General features: G+C 40.7%; 2 protein-coding genes across 5 annotated transcripts in view; one reads left to right on the forward strand and one right to left on the reverse strand.

Moving 5' to 3' along the window:
• The window catches only part of LOC142931452 (septin-7-like), a 62465-nt gene extending 43303 nt beyond the window's left edge, over positions 1–19162 (forward strand). For all 4 annotated transcript variants that reach the window (XM_076075378.1, XM_076075385.1, XM_076075390.1 and 1 more), the window contains 7 exons: positions 80–172; positions 1579–1675; positions 10660–10711; positions 11552–11677; positions 11832–11967; positions 13848–13993; positions 16474–19162. In XM_076075378.1, coding sequence (XP_075931493.1) covers positions 80–172; positions 1579–1675; positions 10660–10711; positions 11552–11677; positions 11832–11967; positions 13848–13993; positions 16474–16513 — 690 coding nt within the window. In that variant the 3' untranslated portion in view covers positions 16514–19162. The remainder of the gene's footprint in view (positions 1–79; positions 173–1578; positions 1676–10659; positions 10712–11551; positions 11678–11831; positions 11968–13847; positions 13994–16473) is intronic.
• A 1780-nt stretch (positions 19163–20942) lies between these two features.
• On the reverse strand, positions 20943–21667 carry LOC142972103 (C-C motif chemokine 4-like). Its single transcript, XM_076112924.1, has 3 exons — positions 21472–21667; positions 21255–21381; positions 20943–21074 (listed from the first exon to the last, which is right to left on the reverse strand). The coding sequence occupies exons 1-3, from the start codon at positions 21623–21625 to the stop codon at positions 20969–20971; spliced, it is 387 nt and encodes a 128-aa protein (XP_075969039.1). The 5' UTR covers positions 21626–21667; the 3' UTR covers positions 20943–20968.
• Positions 21668–22906: the final 1239 nt, after the last annotated feature.

Genomic DNA, 22906 nt, shown 5'->3' on the forward strand with positions numbered 1-22906 from the left:
TCAAATCCCTTCTGATCTGTATGCAGGCCTGTATTCTGTACGTGTTGCCTTTATTCTGATTTCTCTCTCCTTTCGTCAGATAATGAAAGAGATACAGGAGCACAAAATCAAAATTTATGAATTCCCAGACACGGAGGACGACGAGGACAACAAGCTCATCCGAAAAATTAAGGTAATGGACACAATTTTGTTCATAATTTTAAAACAAATTTAATCTCTCAAAAACTTCTTTGTAGAGGAGCTCATTGAGAACTTTTACTAGTGATTGTCATCCATGTAACTCTGCCCCAGCAACCGCTGCCTCTAGTAAGAGCAAGCGTAGTGCTACATGTTGGAACATTCTTTACCTGCATCATGTCAGTCAACATGATTGAAGGTCCTGTCACGGCAGCATTTAAAGGACCAGTGTTCAGGATTAAGTTGGATCTATTGGCAGCAATACAATATAATATTAACAACTGTTTTCATTAGTGTATAATCACCATAAACTAAGATTTTTTTTTCGTTAGCATAGAATGATCCCTTCATATTTACATAGGTAGGAGGTCCTCTTCACGGAGTCCGCCATGTTGCACCACCTCGTTTCTACAGTAGCCCAGAACGGTCAAACCAAACACCAGCTCTGGAGAGAGCCTTTAGCAATTTTTTGTTACCTGACGGCCACCGTAGGTCTATACGCGCTTGGAAAGGGAGGGGTGAGCAGTGGGGTATTTAGTTAGTTGCAACTTGCCACTAGATGGCACTATTTTCTACACACTGCTCCTTTAAAACAGGGAGACATCACATTGTAGTCAGTAATCAGTTCATTCCAATTGAGCATCTGCAGTGGAATACACCTGCATTTTTCATTTTGAATTCATCCTATGTAAATTTTGACAGAACAAAACGAAGTCCAAAATTCAACGCTGTTGAAGCAAATTAACTACATTGCACCATCCAGTTCTTTTAGACCCCTGCTCTATAAGAGTATAAACTGCTCCTCAATTTTTCATTAGCAACAGAGCGAAGAGCGAACTATCATGCTAACTTTTTTTTGTGCTAACAGTTAACAAGCTAGCTAGCTTCGAGTACTTTTTTCCCCATGTCAATGAGTATTGAATGAAGTGATAAACAACCCTGAGAACAAATTCATAATTGCTAGCATGTTTCTGGCTTGCTAGTGTGTTAGCGGTTAGCATGCCAGCTAAAGTAATTAATTTATAACTTTGTATGTAGTCCCTACATTACCAAGCATCTAGCACCAACTTTGACGACAGGACACATGGATACATTTTGCTCTGCCACTTTTTGGCATGTTAAAAATATTAAAATCTCTTTAAATCAGTTCTCTCACCCTAAATACTTTCAGTCCACTGCACTTGGACTAGATGGGAATTTGAATGTATAATTAGTAATTATTAATAACTAATAAACATGTCAGCAGACATAAGTATCCCAACCTAAAGATTTGTGAAATCAACCCATACTAAGTCAGTGGTCAGTTGCCACAGAAGGGGACCAATCAAACTAAGAACGAAGGAGTCTATCAAACAGCTGGTTCTTCACAGTAAAATAAAGTTGTTCATCTCTTCACTCCAGGAGAAGATGCCACTGGCAGTGGTCGGCAGCAACGTGGTGATCGAGGTGAATGGCAAGAAGGTCAGGGGTCGCCAGTACCCGTGGGGCGTGGCGGAAGGTAGGTTCACTCGGGTCCACTGCCAGAAAAGAAGGACACAGCTTCCAATTTGTAGCCGAAACAAGAAAAGAAGTAGGCACACTTTGAAAGTTCACATGTGGGTTTTGTCAGTTTTCAAGAAAGACGTTTGATTCACAGTTTTTCATTGCACCTCGGTCAGACAATGACAGCTTGTGAGAGACGGGCTGATGCATGAGACGGACTGATGCATGTGGGCGATTGAAGGTTGAAATGTTTGAAAATGTCCAGCAGTCATAGTGTCCTCTCTATCATGACGAATGACGCATGGTATTCCTGAGAGTGTGGGATACAAGGCATGTTTTCCACAGTGACCCCCTCGTATACACTGAATGTATTAACTACCAGGTAATACAGCCACTTGTCAAAATGTACTCTTGACTGGAAATGAGTCCATGAACGAATGCAACCTCCTTAAGTAGGAAATAAGTGCCACATAGCACATTGTAAAACACCTGCTGGAGCTTTATCGGATTAGTCTAGAAATAGATATTGACTTTTGTATGATTTTTGTCATTTCATTATTGTTGGATTTGAAAGTAAAAACAAAGGTTGATAGACACATTTAAACCATCACATTAATAAGGGAATGCCAGGCCAGTTAAGTCTCAGTTAGGGCTCATTTTATGCCTCGCAAAATGAATATGAACGCAATATGATAGAACTTAATGTCTGTCCCACTCTTGTGTCATCTCGCCTTGGGAAAATTTCTTCAAATTTGGCTCAAATGTCTATTTGAACTCAGGGAAGTGAACTCACGTCTGACTAATTATTGTGGATGTGATATGTCAGGAACACCTTGACGGAATTTCCTCAAATTCAAAATTGTCAGGCTTTTGAGTCTCAGTGGGCGGAAACCAGAATGTTTTTTTGAGGATCCTGGTGGCTTGTCGTTTCCCAAGTTTTTGAGTCGGTGTGGGTGAATAGAGGGTTAGCAGTTGGGACATTGGGATTAGCTAAATAATTGAATTTTGCATTTAGAATATTTGATTACATAAGAGTAGACAAGGTCAAGAAAGAACTTCCACATTTAATGAGAGGGTTTACTACTTTTTCTGTGTCGATTGGGAAATACATGAGCGCAACATGTTCCTAAAGAAATTGTTACAGTCTGACAAGTTAGAAATTACCTGGCAGGATGCTGATAAATTGTTACCTTATACACCCACCCCTCAACACAAACAAACTCATGTGCACACAGTCCTTTTGGTAGCGTTGGTGTTGACCCTGATAGGGACTCTGCGGAACAAAAGGAGGGATAGGCATAGTGTATTATGGGATATGTTGTTCCACTATGGCAGTAAGCACTGACCAGTGTCACCACAAGTCACAGTGAACTGCTGTTGCTCCTACTGGTGTGTTAGTTTTCCTTTGTTGTAAAGTCCTCTGAAAGATGATTATATTGTACATATCTTTGTAAAGTATTTTACCTTTGTTTGTTATGTGGTTGACTGTTTATCAGTCTTTCACTTTTTTCATTCCTTCTTTTCTCTTTTTTCCTTTGTCTGTTCTTTTCCATGACTGACAGAGGGCATTTTTGGTAAACCAAACCATCTTTCACTTTAGTTCATCCTCATTTTCTCCCCTACTCCATCTTCCTCAAGAGTGTCCCCCAAACTCTCCATCCTTCCTTTCCCTCCACTTTTCTGTTGCTGTGCTGTCTCATCATTAGGCTGATGGTCAAACCAATGCTCTGATCAGACTTGGGCTGAATACTTCTCTGAAGTGCTGAAATACACCATATTTTGGAAAACATTTGAAAACAAAGAAGAAAATGGACTTGTTAAAATGTGAACGTAATATATCTTGAAAATACAAAAGAACATAGACACTGAAATCATTCATGTGTTCTCAGTAAAACATTGCTCTTTGCTGACACTTTACACCATGCTAAATGAGCCTCTACAGAGACCTCCCTTTTATAAAAAGACTATAGGGGCAATTATTAATATGGTATATCATTTAGATATTTTGAATATTGATTTTGGTAACTCGGTGTAGCTGGTTTTATGGGGTTTATTCTGGAATAGGATACCACATGTGAGTCTGGTATGGTATTGTCCCAATGGCCTGGGACACTACCATACCACACCAACAAATATTTTAACAAATAATTCAAGGAAGCAGACAAAAGTCCATTCACACAACAGCAATGTACATCTCTTATGCTACAGCCGACGTCATCAAAAATGTTGCATATTTCATGTTGTCAACGGAAATGCCATTTTTCCCCAGACATCCAGATGAGTTAGCGAGCTTTAAACATTGAGTTAAAAACTGTTACCGTCATCAGAAGGTCTGTTGCATGTTCGGTTGTCAGAATCAATATTCCAACAGCAGACTCAAGTTCTACAGCATCGCGACGTTTCAGAACAACAGGTCTATCAGTTTAACGAGTGACCGTGTTAACTGGTGACGCTCGTAGTAACTGAAGTAAATGGTTGGTAGGTAATAAACATATATAAACATCGAACAAAAAGTTCGGAAGTTAGTGTTTGGTAGATTATTTCTCTGGTGTAACAATGTTTCTTGGCAATAAATGTTATACCGTTGGAAAGCCTGTTTATTTACCTTTCAAACGGTGCCCCATTTGTAAGGAACATGCATTTGTCGGATGAGCAGCACAGCTGAGTATGTGGGTTGCACCCATGAAAAATTTGCCAAATCTTCTCTGCCAATGCCAAACGGCTTATTTGCTTATTTGCTATTGACTCTTGTTTGGTGGATTGGATGATTGAAGTCTATCAGTAACAAGGAAGAAACGAGACATATTGGCAATTTTACAATTTATTAATTTCACAAACAGGAGCCTCAGTAGCATGTGGAAGAACCATACACAGCCACAACAGCCTGGCACCTCCTCCTCATGCTGGTCACCAGCCTGCTCACACACTGCTGTGGGATGGCATTCCACTCCTCAAGCAGGATTTGTCGCAAGTCAGCCAACGTGGTTGTGTTGGTCACCCTAGCACGAACAGCACACCCAAGCTGATCCCACAAGTGTTCAATTGGGTTGAGGTCAGGACTGTTGGCAGGCCATTCCATCCTCTCTACTCCCAAATTCTGGAGGTAGTCTCTGATAAACCCCGCTCTGTGGGGGCAAGCCTTGTCATCTTGGAGGATGGAGTTCGGTCCCAGACTGTGGAGAAATGGGATTGCCACTGGTTGCAGAATCTCATCTCGATATCTCTCTGCATTGAGATTGCCTCCAATGAAGACAAGCCTCGTTTTTCCAGTGATGGAGATGCCGCCCCACACCATCACACTGCCTCCACCAAAAGGTGTTACTCTATCGGTGCAGCAATCAGCATAGTGTTCTCCCCGTCTTCTCCACACTTTGACCCTACGATCCAACTTCCTTAGGCAGAATCTGGACTCATCGCTGAACATAACGTTCCTCCACATGTTCAGGTTCCAGTGCAGGTGTTGCCGACACCAGCGCAAACGGGCCAGCAACAGCAGAATAAGCTGTTTGGCATTGGCAGAGAAGATTTGGCAAATATTTCATGGGCGCAACCCACATACTCAGCTGTGCTGCTCATCCCAGAAATGCATGTTCCTTACAAATGGGGCACCGTTTAAAAGGTAAATAAACAGGCTTTCCAACGGTATAACGGTATAATCTGGAAAGTCACTTTGTTTGGGTTACATTCACTATCTTTGCTGGTTAATGTTCGTACAAAGGTTGACAAGCTATCGCACTCCGCCGTACTTCCGTTGCCAAACTGCGTGCGCACACCTACGTACGTCATCATTGTTTCTAAACGGGTTCATAGCTTGGCGGTTCAATGCACTACTATTTCATCCTTATACCATTTTGTGTTCATTTTAGAGCCTTACCAACATTTGAGTATGGTTGGTATTATTACATTATTTTAGTTCATAACAGTTACATTGGTAATGGAATGGTATGGTAGCAGATAAGTAATAGAAATTTGTACATTCTGGAATGATAAAATGTCTCTCAATACACATCTTGGTTGTTTATGGGATCTCTCTCAAAAATGTTGTTAATGTTAAAAGGTAAATATCTATGGATATGTGGTGATTGATTGGTTGATCAGTGGCAACCTCCAAAAAATGTAATATTGCAACTCAACTGTAAGACATTGTCCCCCCCACCACCACCACCAAAGACGAACCAGGCTACACCAGAGCAACACACACTACATAAACCAACTTGCATCGTCTCATTCCATAGGTGATTTCTTAATGTTGTTGGGAACGTAGAGGAGCGTGTTTGGTTTATCAGCATCTAAGAAATTAAATTCTTGACATCAATAGAAATATTAATGTCAGTAACAATTATTAATAATTATTAATAACAACGGGGCACCACCCTGTGAACAGGGACCAATAACCAAACAATAAAACTAAGTCTCATAATTAGCGTTCACTCATAATGTCAACAGTCTGAGTACTATTACACATTCAGAGTGAAAGTGAAGGTTTAAGTTCGAGCACAGGCCACTACATCCGGTTATTATTACACACATATGCACAAGTAATCACAGACGACTGCTCTTTAAAATATAACGGAGTTTATTAAATCAAAACAATAAATGATCAAATCAAGTACTATCAAAATCAACAAACACTATCATACAATTATATATCTAATACCTAAAGTCAAATGAATAAAGTGGGGTAAGGGTGTGTGTGTGTGTGTGTGTGTGTGTGTGTGTGTGTGTGTGTGTGTGTGTGTGTGTGTGTGTGTGTGTGTGTGTGTGTGTGTGTGTGTGTGTGTGTGTGTGTGTGTGTGTGTGTGTGTGTGTGTGTGTGTGTGTGTGTGTGTGTGTGTGTGTGTGTGTAAAGAAAGGGGGAGGGGGGGAGCCTACTCAACAGTGATGGTGGTTAATCTCAATAGGGCACGTGAGCCTACAGGCCAAGATGGTGAGTCTAGAGACCGGCGACCAAAATGGCGGAGAGGTGGCTGCTAGAACCACGTGGGACGGTGTACCATGTGGGTAGGGGTCAGAGATTAAGTAATCACGAGTCTGAGAGGTTCACCCAAAATCAGTAGCTCTAACTACGTGTGTGTGCGGGTTAGTAGAGAGAGAGAGAGCGAATGGCGTTTCCTGCTCGCTTATAAACCAGGTCTCGAACCCAGTGGGGGGCCACTTCATGGCCAATGAGGGGCCAGGATCAAGTTTTGGCTGTGCTGGGAGGTGTAGTCATTCATCTTGGAGTTTCCATCAGACGTTGTATGACAGGAAGGAGCATGGGTGCTTCTAGACTAGGGCCAGATCCCAACAATGTATTCCTCATGCCAAAGGAATATTTAAACAGTCTGCTCTTCCTATTGTCAGTTACTGAATTCTACATATTGCTTCGGGGCCTGTAATCTACCAGAGGGACACATGAATGATTCTGTTTCTTGTCTTTGTTTTTGAGCACTTAATTTGATAGTCAACCCATAAACTCACTATGTTTCAAAGGATAATTCCAGTCTATTACAGCTATGGTCTTGTGTTGATAGCTTTGTCTATTATCTATCAGTTACTCACCATAATGATTACCGAGATGTTTGAACAGAGTGGCATCACTACAACAAAGTCCGGCAGGGCGAGAAACACAAGCAGTCAGACTATCAACCAGATTATCTAAACCAGTGTTTTGCAAACTTTAAATAAATGACAAACCATCACGACCCAATTCACAACAGGCTGTATCTATATATACAAAACGTTGCTAATAAACCCTCATTGTATAGGAAAACTACAGCAAGTACAGAGGGTCATACAGTTTGGTTAACAATTTTACCATTTGTCTTTATTTTCTCTTTAAATGATGTTAGTCGAACCCGGTCTGACTGCTCGTGTTCCTTGCTCCATCAGACTTCTTTTTAATGTGTTCCCAGATCTATGCTATTAACTTAAGGAGTATAATGTTTTTATTACTTGTAAGGATAATGGCCCAAATCACAAAGAACAAGACCAAGGTTGTAGTAGACGGGAATTATCCTGCAAGGTGCATTTAAAGAGGCGTACTTGACACATATTTCAAAATCCATCTGGTGTTCTCAGCAGGTTTAAAAGCCTCTACATACTCACCTGTCCTCCCAGGTCTGATGCTGTGAATAGTCATGGAGAAAACTAGAGGCTGTTTTTTTGTGCTGAAGCTGCAATAGAAACATCGCTCTAACGCTGTGGTTCCCTTCTTTGCTCCTGTGGTCTCATTTCAGTCCCACTTCACCACGAGCTTCAACGCGCTGTGTTGTGCCAGAGTTGAATTCGTTGTGTTGGTGCAGGGGTGAAAACGGTGTACAGGCCTTACTGTATCACTGGACCAAAGACCGGGATCCGCCATCTTAACGCATCGCTTATAGATTCATTACAGATTCATGAGCAGTTAATGCTGAGTTAGGGTTTTCCTAAAGGGCATGTAGCAGCTCATTTATCTCATTAAGGTAACACGTGGTTTGGAATCATGACTCATTAGCATTTTTGGAATTGTATGACTTTTAACATAGAAACATGTGGTTGAAACAGTTGTGTGCTCTTGATTCATTTATTTAACCAATGCAGTTCATCATCATGGCCTAAATACACACTGCTAGTAGGTAAAGCACCCAGGCTCAAAACACCTGATGGACTCCGATCATTTTCCAATAAAGTTCATGATTGACAAATAAAAAGCTGAAATGTTTTGACTTGGAGAATGCATCAGGTGTTTTCTGCCATTCATCAACAATTAAGATCTGTATGAGATTAGTTACAACTTTTTTTTTTTCCTATGACCCTTGACCTTCACTTATTCCCTCATTGAGACTTGCACCCCCAGCTGTTCATGCCTAGATCCCCCATATAACACCTCCTCTCCAACCACCACACTCCCTCTAAAAGCCCCGCGCTCTTTAGTCAGTCAGCTTGGACACATGCAGGTTATGGTGTTGATCCGGGCCAAATCTGGTGCTGAATCTGGGCCAAACACGGGCCGGTTCTGGGCTCAAACTGGGCCAGGTCTGACCCACGATAAACCCAGCTGCTCCAGACCCAGATTTACCCCCCCCCCCCCCCCCCTCCCCAGCTGGGCGCAAAAAGTAACTGAAAACCCGTACCCCTCCCCCTCCGTCAGAGCTCCCTCCTCTAGAAGAGACTGAAGGTCAATGGCTGGCTTGGGAGGAAAAGGGGCGGAACTGCTTAAGTTTCATCAATGGTAAGGTGTGCTCCTTATTCGCTCCCCTGATGACGATTGACTGCCAGCGGGGCGGAGGCTAACCAATAACGAGCAGCGTATTTGACGAAGAGGAGGCGGGAGATCCACCATGTACATCCTCAGCAGCAGTTTATTAGTGGTCCCTTTCCAGAATGCCATCTGACCGTGTACCCATGTCTTTGTTGTTAAAATGAAAACTCACAATCACCTAAATGTACCGGAGACCTTTTCTGTTGTCTGACCAAGAACTCTTATTCGTTCTAACTTTGTGGCATCTAACAGTGAAAGGCTGTGATCAGATAGGAGGCTTTATGTTTCTGGCTTGTCCTTCCGGTTCATTCTTATGAACTTGATATCACAATAACGCCTGAAGTGAATTTCTTCAAATTTGGCACAAACGTCCACTTGGACTCAAGGATGGACTGATCATAACTGTGGCAGTCAAAGATCACTGTGACCTCACCAGAGGAAATTTGTGGCTATAACTCAAGCATCCAAATGCAAATTATGAGAATTTCAAATAAGTGTCTGATAGGATAAAATGATGAAGTGAGGACATTTTGGACAGACATAGACGGTAACTGTAACATGACTGGTTGGCGGAAGTATACAGCGTCCAATCACATAACTGATGAACAATAAGGGGGCGTGTCGGCTGTTAAAAGACTTCCTGGAAGTCTGTTTTCGTGGTTCCTCGCTCATGGCTCCTCCGAGGTCCCTCCTCCATCCTCGCTCCTCCGAGCTACATTAGAGCTTTGGGACGGCCGTCAATATGGCGGCGCAGAAACAACTTCCGGTTCAAGCGAGGATCGAGGAGTGAGGAAACAACAATTAAGAGACTTGAGAAGTACCTATAGATCGACCAAGGCAACTTGTTTTGTTTGCGGTTCGCAACCTCTACTTCTTCTTCTACTCTGTTTGCTGGTGGAGGCGTAGCGTAGCCCATACTGCCAACTTTGGATGAAACTATTCAGCCTAGAGTAGTTTATTAGCTCCGAAACAGTTAATGGAAACGCGCCTGTTTCTTTTTGGCAACATTTCAAAAGTTTGCATTGAATGGAATACGGCTAGTGTTGGGCTTAAGAGCTACAAGCTGTAAACACAAGTGGCCACAGCACTTTTAATTGTGCTTTGAGCTGCGTTAGTGCACAGTTCAAACATGCTTCATGTATAGTAGTAGAGCATGGGCCTCTGCAGATGTATTCACTCCAACAGCCACCACAGAAGGATACTTAGCTGGTGCACTGTGGCCTTTTAAAGTTTTGTTTTAGGGCAAAAAGCCGATGAAAAACAGAATGTAAGGCATATGCTGATATAGAAAAACCGTCCTATGTGATCATGGCCTGATGTCCCTCTGCCCTTTGTGCTCTGTTAATGTGCTACTACAACCCATGTTGTACAATGCCTCCTTATACTGTCGCTTATCTCAATATTCCCATACCTTTATAACCTATGAATGAATGGAATGAACTTCACATCCTCTGATGTGTGTTTGTACCACGAGGTCTCCACCGAGATTAATAACAATAATAATCTATTTCTCTATATTACCACTATGCTGTATATGCTTTATCTTATCAATAACACAGATGTGTTAATGTTAATCACCAAAAAATGTTTCTGCTGGAAAGTTTCTCTCAATGTGAACACATAGCCAGAGATACACCCCATTTACCCAGAGTTCTTTGCAGTTATTTAGCATCTGTGAAACAGGCTATATCAGTTTCCCTTGAGACCAGATATTGATTTTTCATATTGTTCGTGTATTGTTATTCTGATCTCTGTGTGTCTCTCCCTGTGTGTTTCAGTGGAGAACGGGGAACACTGCGACTTCACGGTGTTGCGCAACATGCTAATCAGGTAAAACAGCCGTGCATTTCTTCTCCAAACTTAATCTCATGAATGCAACTTGATGTCTTACCCAGAGAGTCCACTAGAGGCTGACCTAGTTATTTTCATGCCCACATTAGTTCACTGTTGTCTCAGATGCTAATGTAGCAATAGTCAAAGTTTATTAATGTATGTGCTAATTATTTGCAGCACTAGCTTGTTCTCTTATAGAGTGCTGCAGAGATGATGCAAAAGGCAATGGGATTCTTTCATTGTATTCTGGATTATTGCAGAAAATACGCTCTGTGGCAAACAAATGTTTATGATACTGAAGTTTTGTTCAGAAAGATAATCTTCACAAGTGAACACCACTTTTATGATTTTTGAAGTGTAAATAAAATTGTGAAAAAGTGAAAAGCTAACATTAGGCTACAACCAAACTACACCACTGTCACATGACTGCACGTCACCACCACTAAGCTAAAGGAGGACTAGAGTTCTAGTGAGGCCGTTTAGTCGTCTCATTTAGACACCTTTTTAAGACGTAAAAGCTTCTAAATTCACCAGAGGGGTGTTTGCTGATGTATTTTATATTATAAAAACAAAACTGTAAAATCTCTTCAGCTTGTGTTAAACACAGACCTTTTTTCAGGCATCTAACCAAAAACACATTAAAAAAAACACTGACTTTGAGACGAGGAAATGGAAAGTGCAAAATGCTGACTCATTTCCTTGTTTTAGGACTCATTCCTGCAGCAATCTATACATGAGCTGTACCTTCCTTCTGGGGTTCTCTCTCCTATTCTGCTCCTCTTCCTTCCTCCTTCAGGCACCTGATTAGTTTTTCTTCTTGTTCTTCCCCTTCCATAGGACCCATATGCAGGATCTGAAGGACGTCACCAACAATGTCCACTATGAGAATTACCGCAGTAAGAAACTTGCCGCCGTCACCTGTAACGGAGTAGACAACTCCAAGACCAAGGGACAGCTCACCAAGTACGCCTCAGTCACTAAACTACTGCTCCTCTCATTCTAATGAAAGGGAACACGTTACTTTAGATGTGGAACAAACTGCTTTCCTTTAGTTAAGTTCTATAACAAGTGAATATAACAAATTCCAACTAACCTCCGCCTTTGCTGTGGTCCACAGGAGTCCCCTGGCCCAGATGGAGGAGGAGCGCAGGGAGCACGTGATGAAAATGAAGAAGATGGAGGCAGAAATGGAACAGGTCTTTGAGATGAAGGTCAAAGAGAAGAAGCAGAAACTGAAGGACTCGGAGGCCGAGGTGGGTTTGAGGATCTCCGTGTGTTTGAGCGAGAGAAAGATGAAAAGTGTTGGAAATAAATTGCATTTATGTTTTTTCATGGCCACCATTCATGGTGTTGGTCCAACATGATGCCATTAATTAACCTCTAAAAGTCGACTCAGCTGTGGTTTTTCACAAGACTTCATTTGATTTATGTTCCAATCAAAGGTAGAGATGAACTGATTGTCTGATCTCTTTTTTTGCCGGTCACATTTACAAACATGTCTGTTTTACGTCGTGCACACAGCGGCATAGACGGTAACGTCACAGCCACACACACACACACACGTGTGTCGTTGTTGTGGAAGTTCTTCCGTGTGAGTGACGAAGAGCTCACAATTTGTAACATCTGCAAGTCCAAAATAAGCTGTGGAGAAAAACCTTTAAGAATTTGAGACGCCTTTGAGATCCGTTTGAGTGTGAGAAGCTCTAACTTGTTTTGTTATGAACATACAAAGAAAAATACAAAAACTGATTGTATATGCTGTCAATTATCATTTTTCGGCAGATGAGACTTTTAAAAAAAGAGGAAATTGGAATCGGCCGAGGAAATTGCATTTATATAAAAATCTTATAATCATAAGGAATTTCTAGTTTTACTAATGTACTCTATAAATTCTTTATACCTTGGCCACTGACTCATTTTTTTTATTCTGAATGGCTGTAGTCATTTTTAGTTACCTCGCGATATAACTAGACATCTACGATGCAGGTGTTTGTTTGCCATTCTAAATGAATGAACCAGTATTAAACTGTAGGTAAAGACAAAATCCAGTTAAGCTTGGAGCAATGGTTAATTAGGTCACCAATAGAAATGTGTGAAATGAGAATCTTTACCTTGAAAAAACGATTTAACAAAATAACCATCTTAACATTAGCAGTAATAGTAGTTTGTTCTGTTATGGCAAATAACCAAGACAACTGAACAATATCCATCCGCAGATGAAGACAATGTGGCTGAAAGCATCACAATACGCTAGTACTGTAAGTCGACCGAGAGTTGAATTCTATTTTCAGATTTCAGAAAACAAAAACATGATTTCACACTTTTATTTACATGAATCTGGATATATAAAATCATAAGATCAGAATTTTTCTCATACTGATCCCAATATCAGAAATGCCTGTGATACAGCCTAAAATGCTGAATCAGGTGTCGGGGAGCACGGGATTCTATTTATCAGCTCATTTATGCTACAAAGGAACTTTAATCACGTGTGTCTCATGATACTGATCCGTACATCATGCCCGATCGCTACTGCATGTGTACCAACTAATGGTACACATCTGTCCTCATCTTGTGCACTCTATTTTTTCCCTGATGACGCTACGTTGTGAACAACAAATCAGTGTTGAAATCAGCAGGAGGAGAGCTCGTTAGCGCAAGCTGTTAGCAGCCGGTGGGCTGCACAGGCCTGCTCGGCTAAATAACGGAGCTGCATGGAGTTACATTATGATGCGTTCAAGCTTTATTTAGTAAAAAGGAGTACTGGGCAAAGATACATTTTGTAACATTATCTTGATGTGTTCAGATGTAATCTTGTAAAATGTAGTTTTTGGTGAGAATCTTGAATAAATCCAGTTGTTTGAAGGAGATGTTTTCACAGGAGTATGGAATATATATTAGAGAAATAATTATGACCTATTTAACTTTTTTGTTTATAGCACACTGCTGTCAGATTGAAATCAGTATCAGGAAGGAAAAAGTGTTATTGTAAAAAATATGAGACACGGATAAAAGAGCTATCGTGTGTTTTTCCTGCGACAAGCTAACAAGATCAAAAACCAGTTGCATGAGTAGATGAACGAATAATGGTGGAAAGATACAACCTGAGCCCGTTTGACATTTTGACCCTCAGCTGGAGCGACGCCACGAGCAGATGAAGAGGAACTTGGAGGCGCAGTACAAAGAGCTGGAGGAGAAGAGACGAGTGTATGAGGACGAGAAGTCCAACTGGGAGGCTCAGCAGAGAATCCTGGAGCAGCAGAAACTGGACGCCTCCAAGTCAGTAACACTCCTACCTGTGAACAGCTGACTAATTAGCTGTTTTACTGGCAAAATGGTTCATTTGTTAAGTCTGCAGCATGTCTTCTGATTGACACATGTGACAAAATGTCCTTTGACAATATTGTTCACATGATTTTTCTAAAATAAGACATTAACTCTGTTTCATTTTCGAAACTTTTTGTTACCTGTGTGCGACATGGAATCACATAATGTGCTATCTTCACCTCATATGGCAGAATTGTACGGCCCTTTGGCTGTCACCGACCGGCCCGCGGGACGTCAATGGGAAATTGGAATAAAACGTAAATAAGTGTACATCATGCACGTTCGTAAATGTGTGCGAGCAGCAGCGTCACTGCAATGTGTTGGTGAACTGAGCTTACGGGAGATGTGAGTTAGTTGTTAACCCCTTAAAAAAAGAGAGATTGACACAGAGTGTTGAGTTTTTAACAAAACATGGACTTCTTAGTATTTATTTACTGTAGTCGAAGGTAAAGCCATCTGCTTAGTTTGTGGAGAACAGATCGTAATGTTTAATGATAACAATTTGTATCTCCATTACGAGACTAAACACGCGGAGAAATAGAAAAACTTGACTGATGCAAAGCGGCACGGACATCTGAGGCTTTGCCAGCTAAGCTGCTAAAGCAACATGCTCAGAAGATGTTGGTTCTCTTTGGATCTACCTTCATATGTGAACAAACATTCTGGTGATGAAGTTTAACAAATCCAGATCCTCTCTCACTGACGATCCCCCTCAGACATTCAACCTGACTTCAGTGCACTTGTTCCAGCCCAACACAGACTAGAGTTCTCTCACTGAACTGAAAAAAACAGAAAATTAGGTCATTGGACTACAAACTATCGTAATAAAAGTACTGATTTTGCAGAAACATGATCCCTGTCGGTGTTTTACGATTATATATGGATATTTTTGGGGTCATTTTTCCTGCTGCAGATGTTTAGGGTGGAGCTCATTTTAAATGTAGTGGAGTGGAAGTACAAAGTTGAATAAAATGGAAACACTCAAGTAAAGTACCTTGAATTTGTACATACGTACAGTACTTAAGCAAATATACTAGTTATATTCCACCACTGATCATAGTATTTATTCTTACCACTCACAGCTTATCCAAAGCCATACAATGTACTGCTTTTTATAAAGAGGTGGAATATTATGGAGCAGGATTGAGTTCAGTCTATTGGTCCGTCCCTCCACAACAGTCCCTGTTTCTCATGTAGCCCCTTGGGAAAAATATTTGCCCACCCCTGGTCTAGTAGTATAACTGTTAATATATCCAGGCTAACACACACACACACACACACACACACACACACACACACACACACACACTGTGGATGTGAAGTAATACTGTCTCAGATATTTATTGACCAAAAAAAAGGTAAAAAAGTTACTGTGATGTATGATGGAGGTAAATGCAATTTCCTGTGTGCTTTTCAAAATGTTGAACATAACAGTTGAGTCCTGACTGTAAGCTAGTGTCATATGCACATATGTTTAGTAGAAAGTAGTTCCATTAAAGATTGACAGTTTGCCTTTTAGTTCAGATCCAGTTCATGTTCACACAGATTTATTTTTTTTACAAACGGACCACGAATGAATCTATAATTGTTCATAGATTACGTTGTAATCTAACCAATCTATAACTCTTCAAACATGTTGATTACATGTTTTGTATCATTTTAATACATATCCCGTGTTCTTCCACAAAACTAAGGACCCCTGTCCACACAGCGTATTTTTCTGGCGCTTTTTTAATGTTTCTATGACAACGATGTCCCAACAACATATCGCCGCTCTAACCACGGTTGTATGATAGACTAGCATCGCCCCTTTGCTTTGTATTATCCATCTGGTCTACTATATGGCATTGTTTTTCATCATAAGCACCAATTTGAGGATGCCATACCTGATATTTTGTATGAACCAGCTAGTCACCGCTCAATCTGAGGACGACGATGCGTCGGAGACGATGTGTCCGCCCAGCTGACGGGCGTTTTGGACTTTCTTATGATAGTGTATGTAGACAGACAAGGCCAAAACAAGCTTCTTCTCTGTTTACTACAGTGACGTCACCAGCGCTTTTTTCTGAAAAGTTCACCAATTTTCAACTTGAAGCACTCGGAGCGTCAGCACAAAAACAGAACGAGTGCTCAGGAAAAAGACGCTGGGTGCAGCGATGGGCTACATCTAATTATTCCAAGGGGCATACATGTTCCGTTTTCAATCTTGTAAGAAGTCCTTGGGTGAAACCACTCGCTAATATGATTGTAAAAAATTGTATAAATCTGCATGTAAAATGAGAAAAGATTGCTTTTTATTTTTTGGGTGATTTTGGGACCGTTAAAGATGGCTCCAGTTTCTTTTACCCACGGTGCCTGTGAAGCCTGATAATACATTTTCCATTTTATTGTACACAATTGTAACATTCTCACTTCTCTCGTTTGTCACACAGGACGATGGAGAAGAACAAGAAGAAGGGGAAAATCTTTTGAAGAGCTGATCCTTCAGTTTTACACAAACTCAATATTTTTCTTCATCCCCCTCTGAAGTTCACATGTACTGTGGCCCTTCCGAAACATACACGCAAACATATAGAACATTCGCATTCCTCCATGTTACATTTAACAAGCACCGCGTTGTGACAGGGACGCCATTTCCACACATACACACACGCATGCAAATGCCCACAAACAGCCCACGTGCTTGTCTCTCAGCAGGGTCGTACCGTATCCGTACCGTATCCGTTGAAACCTTTTTCATTTTCAAGGGGAACGCATGTTTTAGTGAAATTCAATTTTCCTATATTTCCTGACAAAGAGGAGAAGCTGGAGTTCCTCTGAGCTACAAGTACGGAGGTAACGCATGGCAGGGACCATGCATAGCCATTTGTACACATGTAGTCGTGTGTTCTCTAGATATATTCCATAGATCTGCAGGTAGGCGTACCATCCTCTCCTCCACGCTCTTTCTTTTAATGTTCTCAAAAAGTGTGTACACGGTAAAACACTCATAAAATCATAAACACCTCATAGAGAAGGGAGAGTGTATGTGAGTTTAGGTGACTGAATCAGGTGGCACTTAATGTTCTATTGTTTTTTTTAAACGTATATGTACTGTTAATTCCTCTCTCATAAGTGTCTACAAACCATTCCTCTTTTGAGGAACACTCTGACAGTGGAGGTTAATTAAAAACGGACGGTGCAACACAACTAATAATAATCCTCTATTTTGGACTTCTCTTTTCCCTCAAAGGTCAGCTTGTTAATGGTCGACAGTACAAATTCACTCTTTTAAAATTCACCAAACTTGATGTAAAAAATATTCCCATGTAAACCATTTACCTTGTCGAAATGTTGCCGTTTTAGATTATTGCCGTTTAAAATGTTGCCGTGACCGGGCCTTTGGGCAGGATTTACAGTGGTGCGTGTACGAGCAGGTGTGCTTTCCTAAAGGGCCAGTGTGTAGCAGTCCAGTGGATCTATCGGCAGAAACCTGAAACTAAGAATTGTTTTTTGTTAGCTCAGAATGAGCCCTTCATATCTACATAGGGAGCAGATCCTCTTTACGGAGTCCGCCATGTTGCTACAGTAGCCCAGAACGGACTAACCAAACACTGGCTCTAGAGAGAGCCTTTTACGTTTTTACGTTAAAAGCCACATAGTTCTGTGATGTGCTTGAAACTGAGGTAACATGAGCCGCAGAATCAAAACCGAGGTGCTACCTGTTGCCATCTGACTTACATTGCTCTTTAAGTAGTTTTATTATGGTGTGGATCACCTCCGAGCGAGGCAAACGGTGTTCACTCAGCGGCTCACGTTACTACAATCTTGGAAAGGGAGGGGAGAGTGGAGGGGTATTCAGTTGGTTGCAATCTGCAACCACACCCCTAGATATCACCAAATCCTACACACTGTCCCTTTAAATGCTGTGTTTGAGGTCTGAAATGCTGACTGATCTGAGGGAGATTTGAACTGTGTGCAACAGCAGCCAGAACATTGTCATTGCAGTGTGTGTGTGTGTGTGTTTTTCCTATTTAAATAGAAGACATTATGCAAAAGCTTCATCGGTGTCTACCACGTTACAGGTCACAGTGATTACAAAGATGTTTTATATTGTGATTTAAGTGATGGATGTCGTCATCGATCTGAACCCTGATATCCAGCTTTTTTGTGATAAATTTCCCTTTGTGTGAAAGGGACAATTCATCAAAAAGCTGAAATATTCCTGTGACCCTTCCTCTCTCCCTGGACTCCACAGGAAGACAACAATTTGGAGAAGTTTGCCAATTCTGCCATAGCTTCGTCTCCGACTTCACTTATCGAATATTAGATAGAACCGCTTCCTCAAGCAACCAATCATTACCCCTCTCTTACAGAAGTCAATTCAGAATCAGAAGGCAGTGTGCTGCAACACATTGGAACCTTTAAACCTTTCCAAGAGCTCCCATGTTTTATTTTCATGTGATAATGATGATATTAATAACACTATATGTAAGGTTGAAGAACAGCTCCTGAAATCCCTTATAGTTTTCTCAAGCGACTCATAGAGTAATCTGTTATTTTAGTATAGTTTTTCAGATCGCCTGCAAAATTCATGATGCATTTAAAGCAAAATGCTAAAGGGACGAACGTCACACCTGCAGCATTTCAGATATTACCTGTATGGTTTTGTTCATGATGGAAATGCTTACATTGTGTACATACTGGAGGCTGCTCAGTGCCCTCTTTCTTTCTTTCACAATATTATAAACCAGGAATAACAACAGAACTTGTACTCAGAACTGTTATGTAAAACTTGTCTTAAGAAATACACCAATACATTTCCAATACATGTATACACGCACACATATACCGTATACATCTATGCCAATGAGTACACTTTCTCAGGACCGCTCCGTTATTATATATTTTCTCTTTTAAGTCCGGAGAAAATCAAGTTCAAAATAAGTGAATTTTTCTTTGAAATGCTTGTGAACCACTTCCAATAACGCCAAGTTAAGATAGACATAAGTCTAGGTGAACTTTTTTGTTTTTGTAATATTTCCTTTTTTTTTTTATGTGGACACTGTTTACTGCTTCTCTTCTTTGTTCTCTCTCTATCTGTACATTATTAATATTAAAGTTGACATGGTTATGCTTTAAGTCCCAACGTGTTTCTTTTTAACACTCTCGTGAAATTAGTCGTTTAATATGGAGACAAACATTTAGAATCTTCCTGGATGGGGATTTATCAAAACACACACGTTTGTAAATATGTATCGGTACTGATACGCGATTATCAAAAAGAAAAAATTACACTGTAAATGGGAACTACGCTTTATGTTGCAGGTTGTATTCTATGTAATTTGTTTATGTAATCTTTGCCCTGTTGACAGCCATGGCCTGAGAGACATTATGTTTACTGCTGTCCGTCCATCTCAAGATCACCATGAGGGAATTTCTTCAAATTTGGCAAAAATGTTGAACTGTTTATAAGTTGGTGGTCAAAGGTCATGTGATCTCACACAAACCCAGTTTTGGCCATAACTCAAGAATCCCTTTGCTAATTATAAAAATTTCACAAAAATGTCTAAGAGGATAAGATTTTGGACAGACATGGCTGACTGGTTAGCGGATGCATACGTCTGTATTTCACTACTACCATAATATTATAAAAACAATATGCAGTCTGCTGTAGCAGAATACGATATTAGCCGAGGACAGTTGTTTCAGGCAATGTTAACAAAAGTGAAAAATACTTTGTGTATCTCTCAGTTTAATGAATTCCTCCGTGGCACATGTTACGCCCTTCCACAAAGTTTTGTGATAATCAGGCCGGTAGCTAATCCTGCTGACAAACTGACAAACCAAAAGCATAACCTCCTTGGTGGATGTAATGACAATGTGGAGACTGAACCCTGCGGTAAAAGTGCAGAAAACCATGATGGAACAGTAAAGTCTGTCGAGCGGATATACCAGTTTGCTGAAACATTTGTCACAGCAGTGCAAACACTGAGCTCTCCTTGAAGTACATTTGGTCACTCACTCGGATGAGTCAATGATATTCATACGCCTAATAAGGAAATGTAATGTGTACAAAAGACCGTTTTCTTGACGGTTCCCCTGTTTGACCTTGGAAACAGTATGCTGTCAAAATAATCTTAAATCAAAACTAAAGATAAGTGGTGAGTGATACATGATAGGCTGTGAGGAACATCACATTGGTAACACAGCAATGACCCTCGTCGAGAGCGTGAATGAACACTGAGCTGTGTGTGAACACCAGACCAGTGTTTAGAGAAAAAAAACTAGTAGAAAAGTTTGCTTTAGAGGTGCTCATTTCAAAATTCAGAGCATCAACATGAAAAAGTGCCCTCTACGGTGCCTTCCAGTCAGTGACGTGCGGTGAGGTTCGTGGCTGGTGAGGCACTGACTCTTTCAGTGTCAGATTTACAAATATATGAACCCAATAGAGTAGCTTAAATCACCATTCAATTGGCAGCTTGCACATTGACTACTGGTTCTTTTTCATATCAGTATTCTTTACACATATAGGTAAGGTACATATTTGATTATTTGTTTTTTACTTTTCATGATGACAGGTGAGGCAGAGAAAACATGATGGAGCGCCCTCTTGGATGCCCTTCCAGTGCCACATAGGCTGCCCTGCATGCAAGACAACTTTCTCCTCCACTGAACTTAACCATCCCTTGACCATAAACGTTTCAGATTTCGGACACTCATTTGGGTGAAAAGAATAGTAAATGGTAAATGGACTTGGACTGTGTGGTAGATGCAGTCAGGCCTAACTTGAAAACCTGAGACACATTCTCTAACCCTATACCTGTACTCACAAAACACACATAGCCAGCAATATAGTTAGGACATTTATTAAAATACAAAATTATGTATTTATAGGCCTGCAAAACCAGGCATTAATTGATCACAGTATTATACGATAATACATCTTCAGTGCTGCTGATTGCTGCTGTCAATGTGCAGCTGATTGTAGACATCCAGAGCCCACTGGAAAGTTCCACTGTAGCAGATCTGTCTTCCTTTGATAGTCTGGACTCTGCAAAACATAAAGAGAAAACTCAGTTTGTCCACCTTCTTTAGTTTGTGTTATAAGAGTAATTGCTGTGGCTTTGTGATGACGCCTGTCTGGAGGTCATACTGTAGGCTATCCATCTTTCTATTCATCATCTCATCAGTTACAGGACAAAGACAGTGGAAGAAACAGTCACAAACTTACATGAATGCCTGCTTCAGACAGGAGCTGTGGGTCTTGGCTATGCTGGAGACCCGCTTCAATGGTAAACTGCGCGTGCAGATGTTGAAACAGCAGTTTCCAGGCGCTGTGTTGAACTGCAGAGCTTTAGCTGTGAGGAAGGTGAAACGGATAAAGTCAACACAGACACGGGTGTGAGCAAACTCTGAAGATGATATAGGCACGATCACTGATCACTCACGCATGGCGTTGCAGCAGCAGGCGGTGAGCAGCAGCAGCCCCAGAGTGAAGCAGAGAGTCTTCATGATGCTGTCAGAGATGATGATGATGATGTTCTTCTTCTCCCTTTGCTGTGATTGACTCTTGGCACTGCGTCTGATATAAATCCTGTCCATTGTGGAACCAAAATGTATGATGTCAGCCTTTCAGGGCAAGAATTCTCCGACACCTCCTCAGAACTTCCACTGCGAAGAGACACTCAAATGACTGCTGTCGTAGTTTGGGGAGGGAAGTGACAGCTAAGGGACAGGCCACAGATTTGTTGTAAAGATTAAAATCAACTTCCCCCATTTAGAGAACAGAAACCCGGTGTTTATCTTTACATCTTGGTGTATATTTAATTGGTGGAAAGATTGTCGTGGCATTCAATGTCATCATTACAGAAACTTTTTATTTCGATTTAGATCGTACTCAAGTTTAATTGACAGTGTCTTAGTTTAGTGGTTCCTGACCTGGAGAATTTGTAAAAATATTTTAAAAGACTTATCTTTTTTGTCCTCTCTCAAAAATAGTAGACTATTTGTTGGCAACCACTCTCTTAGTTTACTCATAAGATGAGCTTTTAACATTCCATCCTTTACATTTCCAAAAGCAGATGGCAGCCAGGCATAACAACCAACCCAAATGCACACAGAATGAACAGGCATGCACAATATTTGCTGGTCAAAATGTTTTATGGATTCCATAAAATGCTCTATAACTTCGTATATTTCATCTTTTTTACTGAAACTAATACTGTATTATTTACGGTAGAAAAAAGCATTTAATCTGTAGCTGAAACTGATTTATATGACTTAAAAAGTTTTTGACATTGGTAAATTGTATATTCCACCGAAGGCTGGATCAGAGTTGCAAATCAGAGTGGTAGCAAATTTAAAACACTTTGTCCTTAGAGTTGAGAACACAAGTTGGCGTATAGTTACTGAATTCACTCAAAATTTACTCTGAATGAAAGGATTTAAGTGTCAGATTGTGTTTTCAGTCACAGAATTGTAAACTCTGTGATTGGATGTTTCTTGCAGAAATGCACCTTAGGAGTCGCAGTAAACGTCTTCCTCATCATTTTTATGTACTGTACAGGCTTATAATACCTTCTACTTTTTCATAAAGAACCAGATTTGTTCTGTGAGTTACTTTTCATTGTCGATGGGGAAAATGAAGGGGAATTTAACTCCAGTAAAATAAAGACATGACATTCAGGCCGAATGAAATGATTGGACAGGCTTATTACAGTCCTGTGAAAACAGCAGATACTGGATTTTTGTCAGACCATTTGATTTATGGATTGCTGTCGGGTTGTAAAATTTTAAAAAAGTATTACCAACCCATAGCTTTAAGGTGGATCCTGATTTATCTCTTGAATTTGAAGCCCTGTGAGATGATACCTGTGTCAAAAT

Source organism: Anarhichas minor, unplaced genomic scaffold, assembly GCF_050575085.1.
Source record: "Anarhichas minor isolate MPS153535 unplaced genomic scaffold, ASM5057508v1 ptg000005l, whole genome shotgun sequence".
Taxonomy (NCBI): domain Eukaryota; kingdom Metazoa; phylum Chordata; class Actinopteri; order Perciformes; family Anarhichadidae; genus Anarhichas; species Anarhichas minor.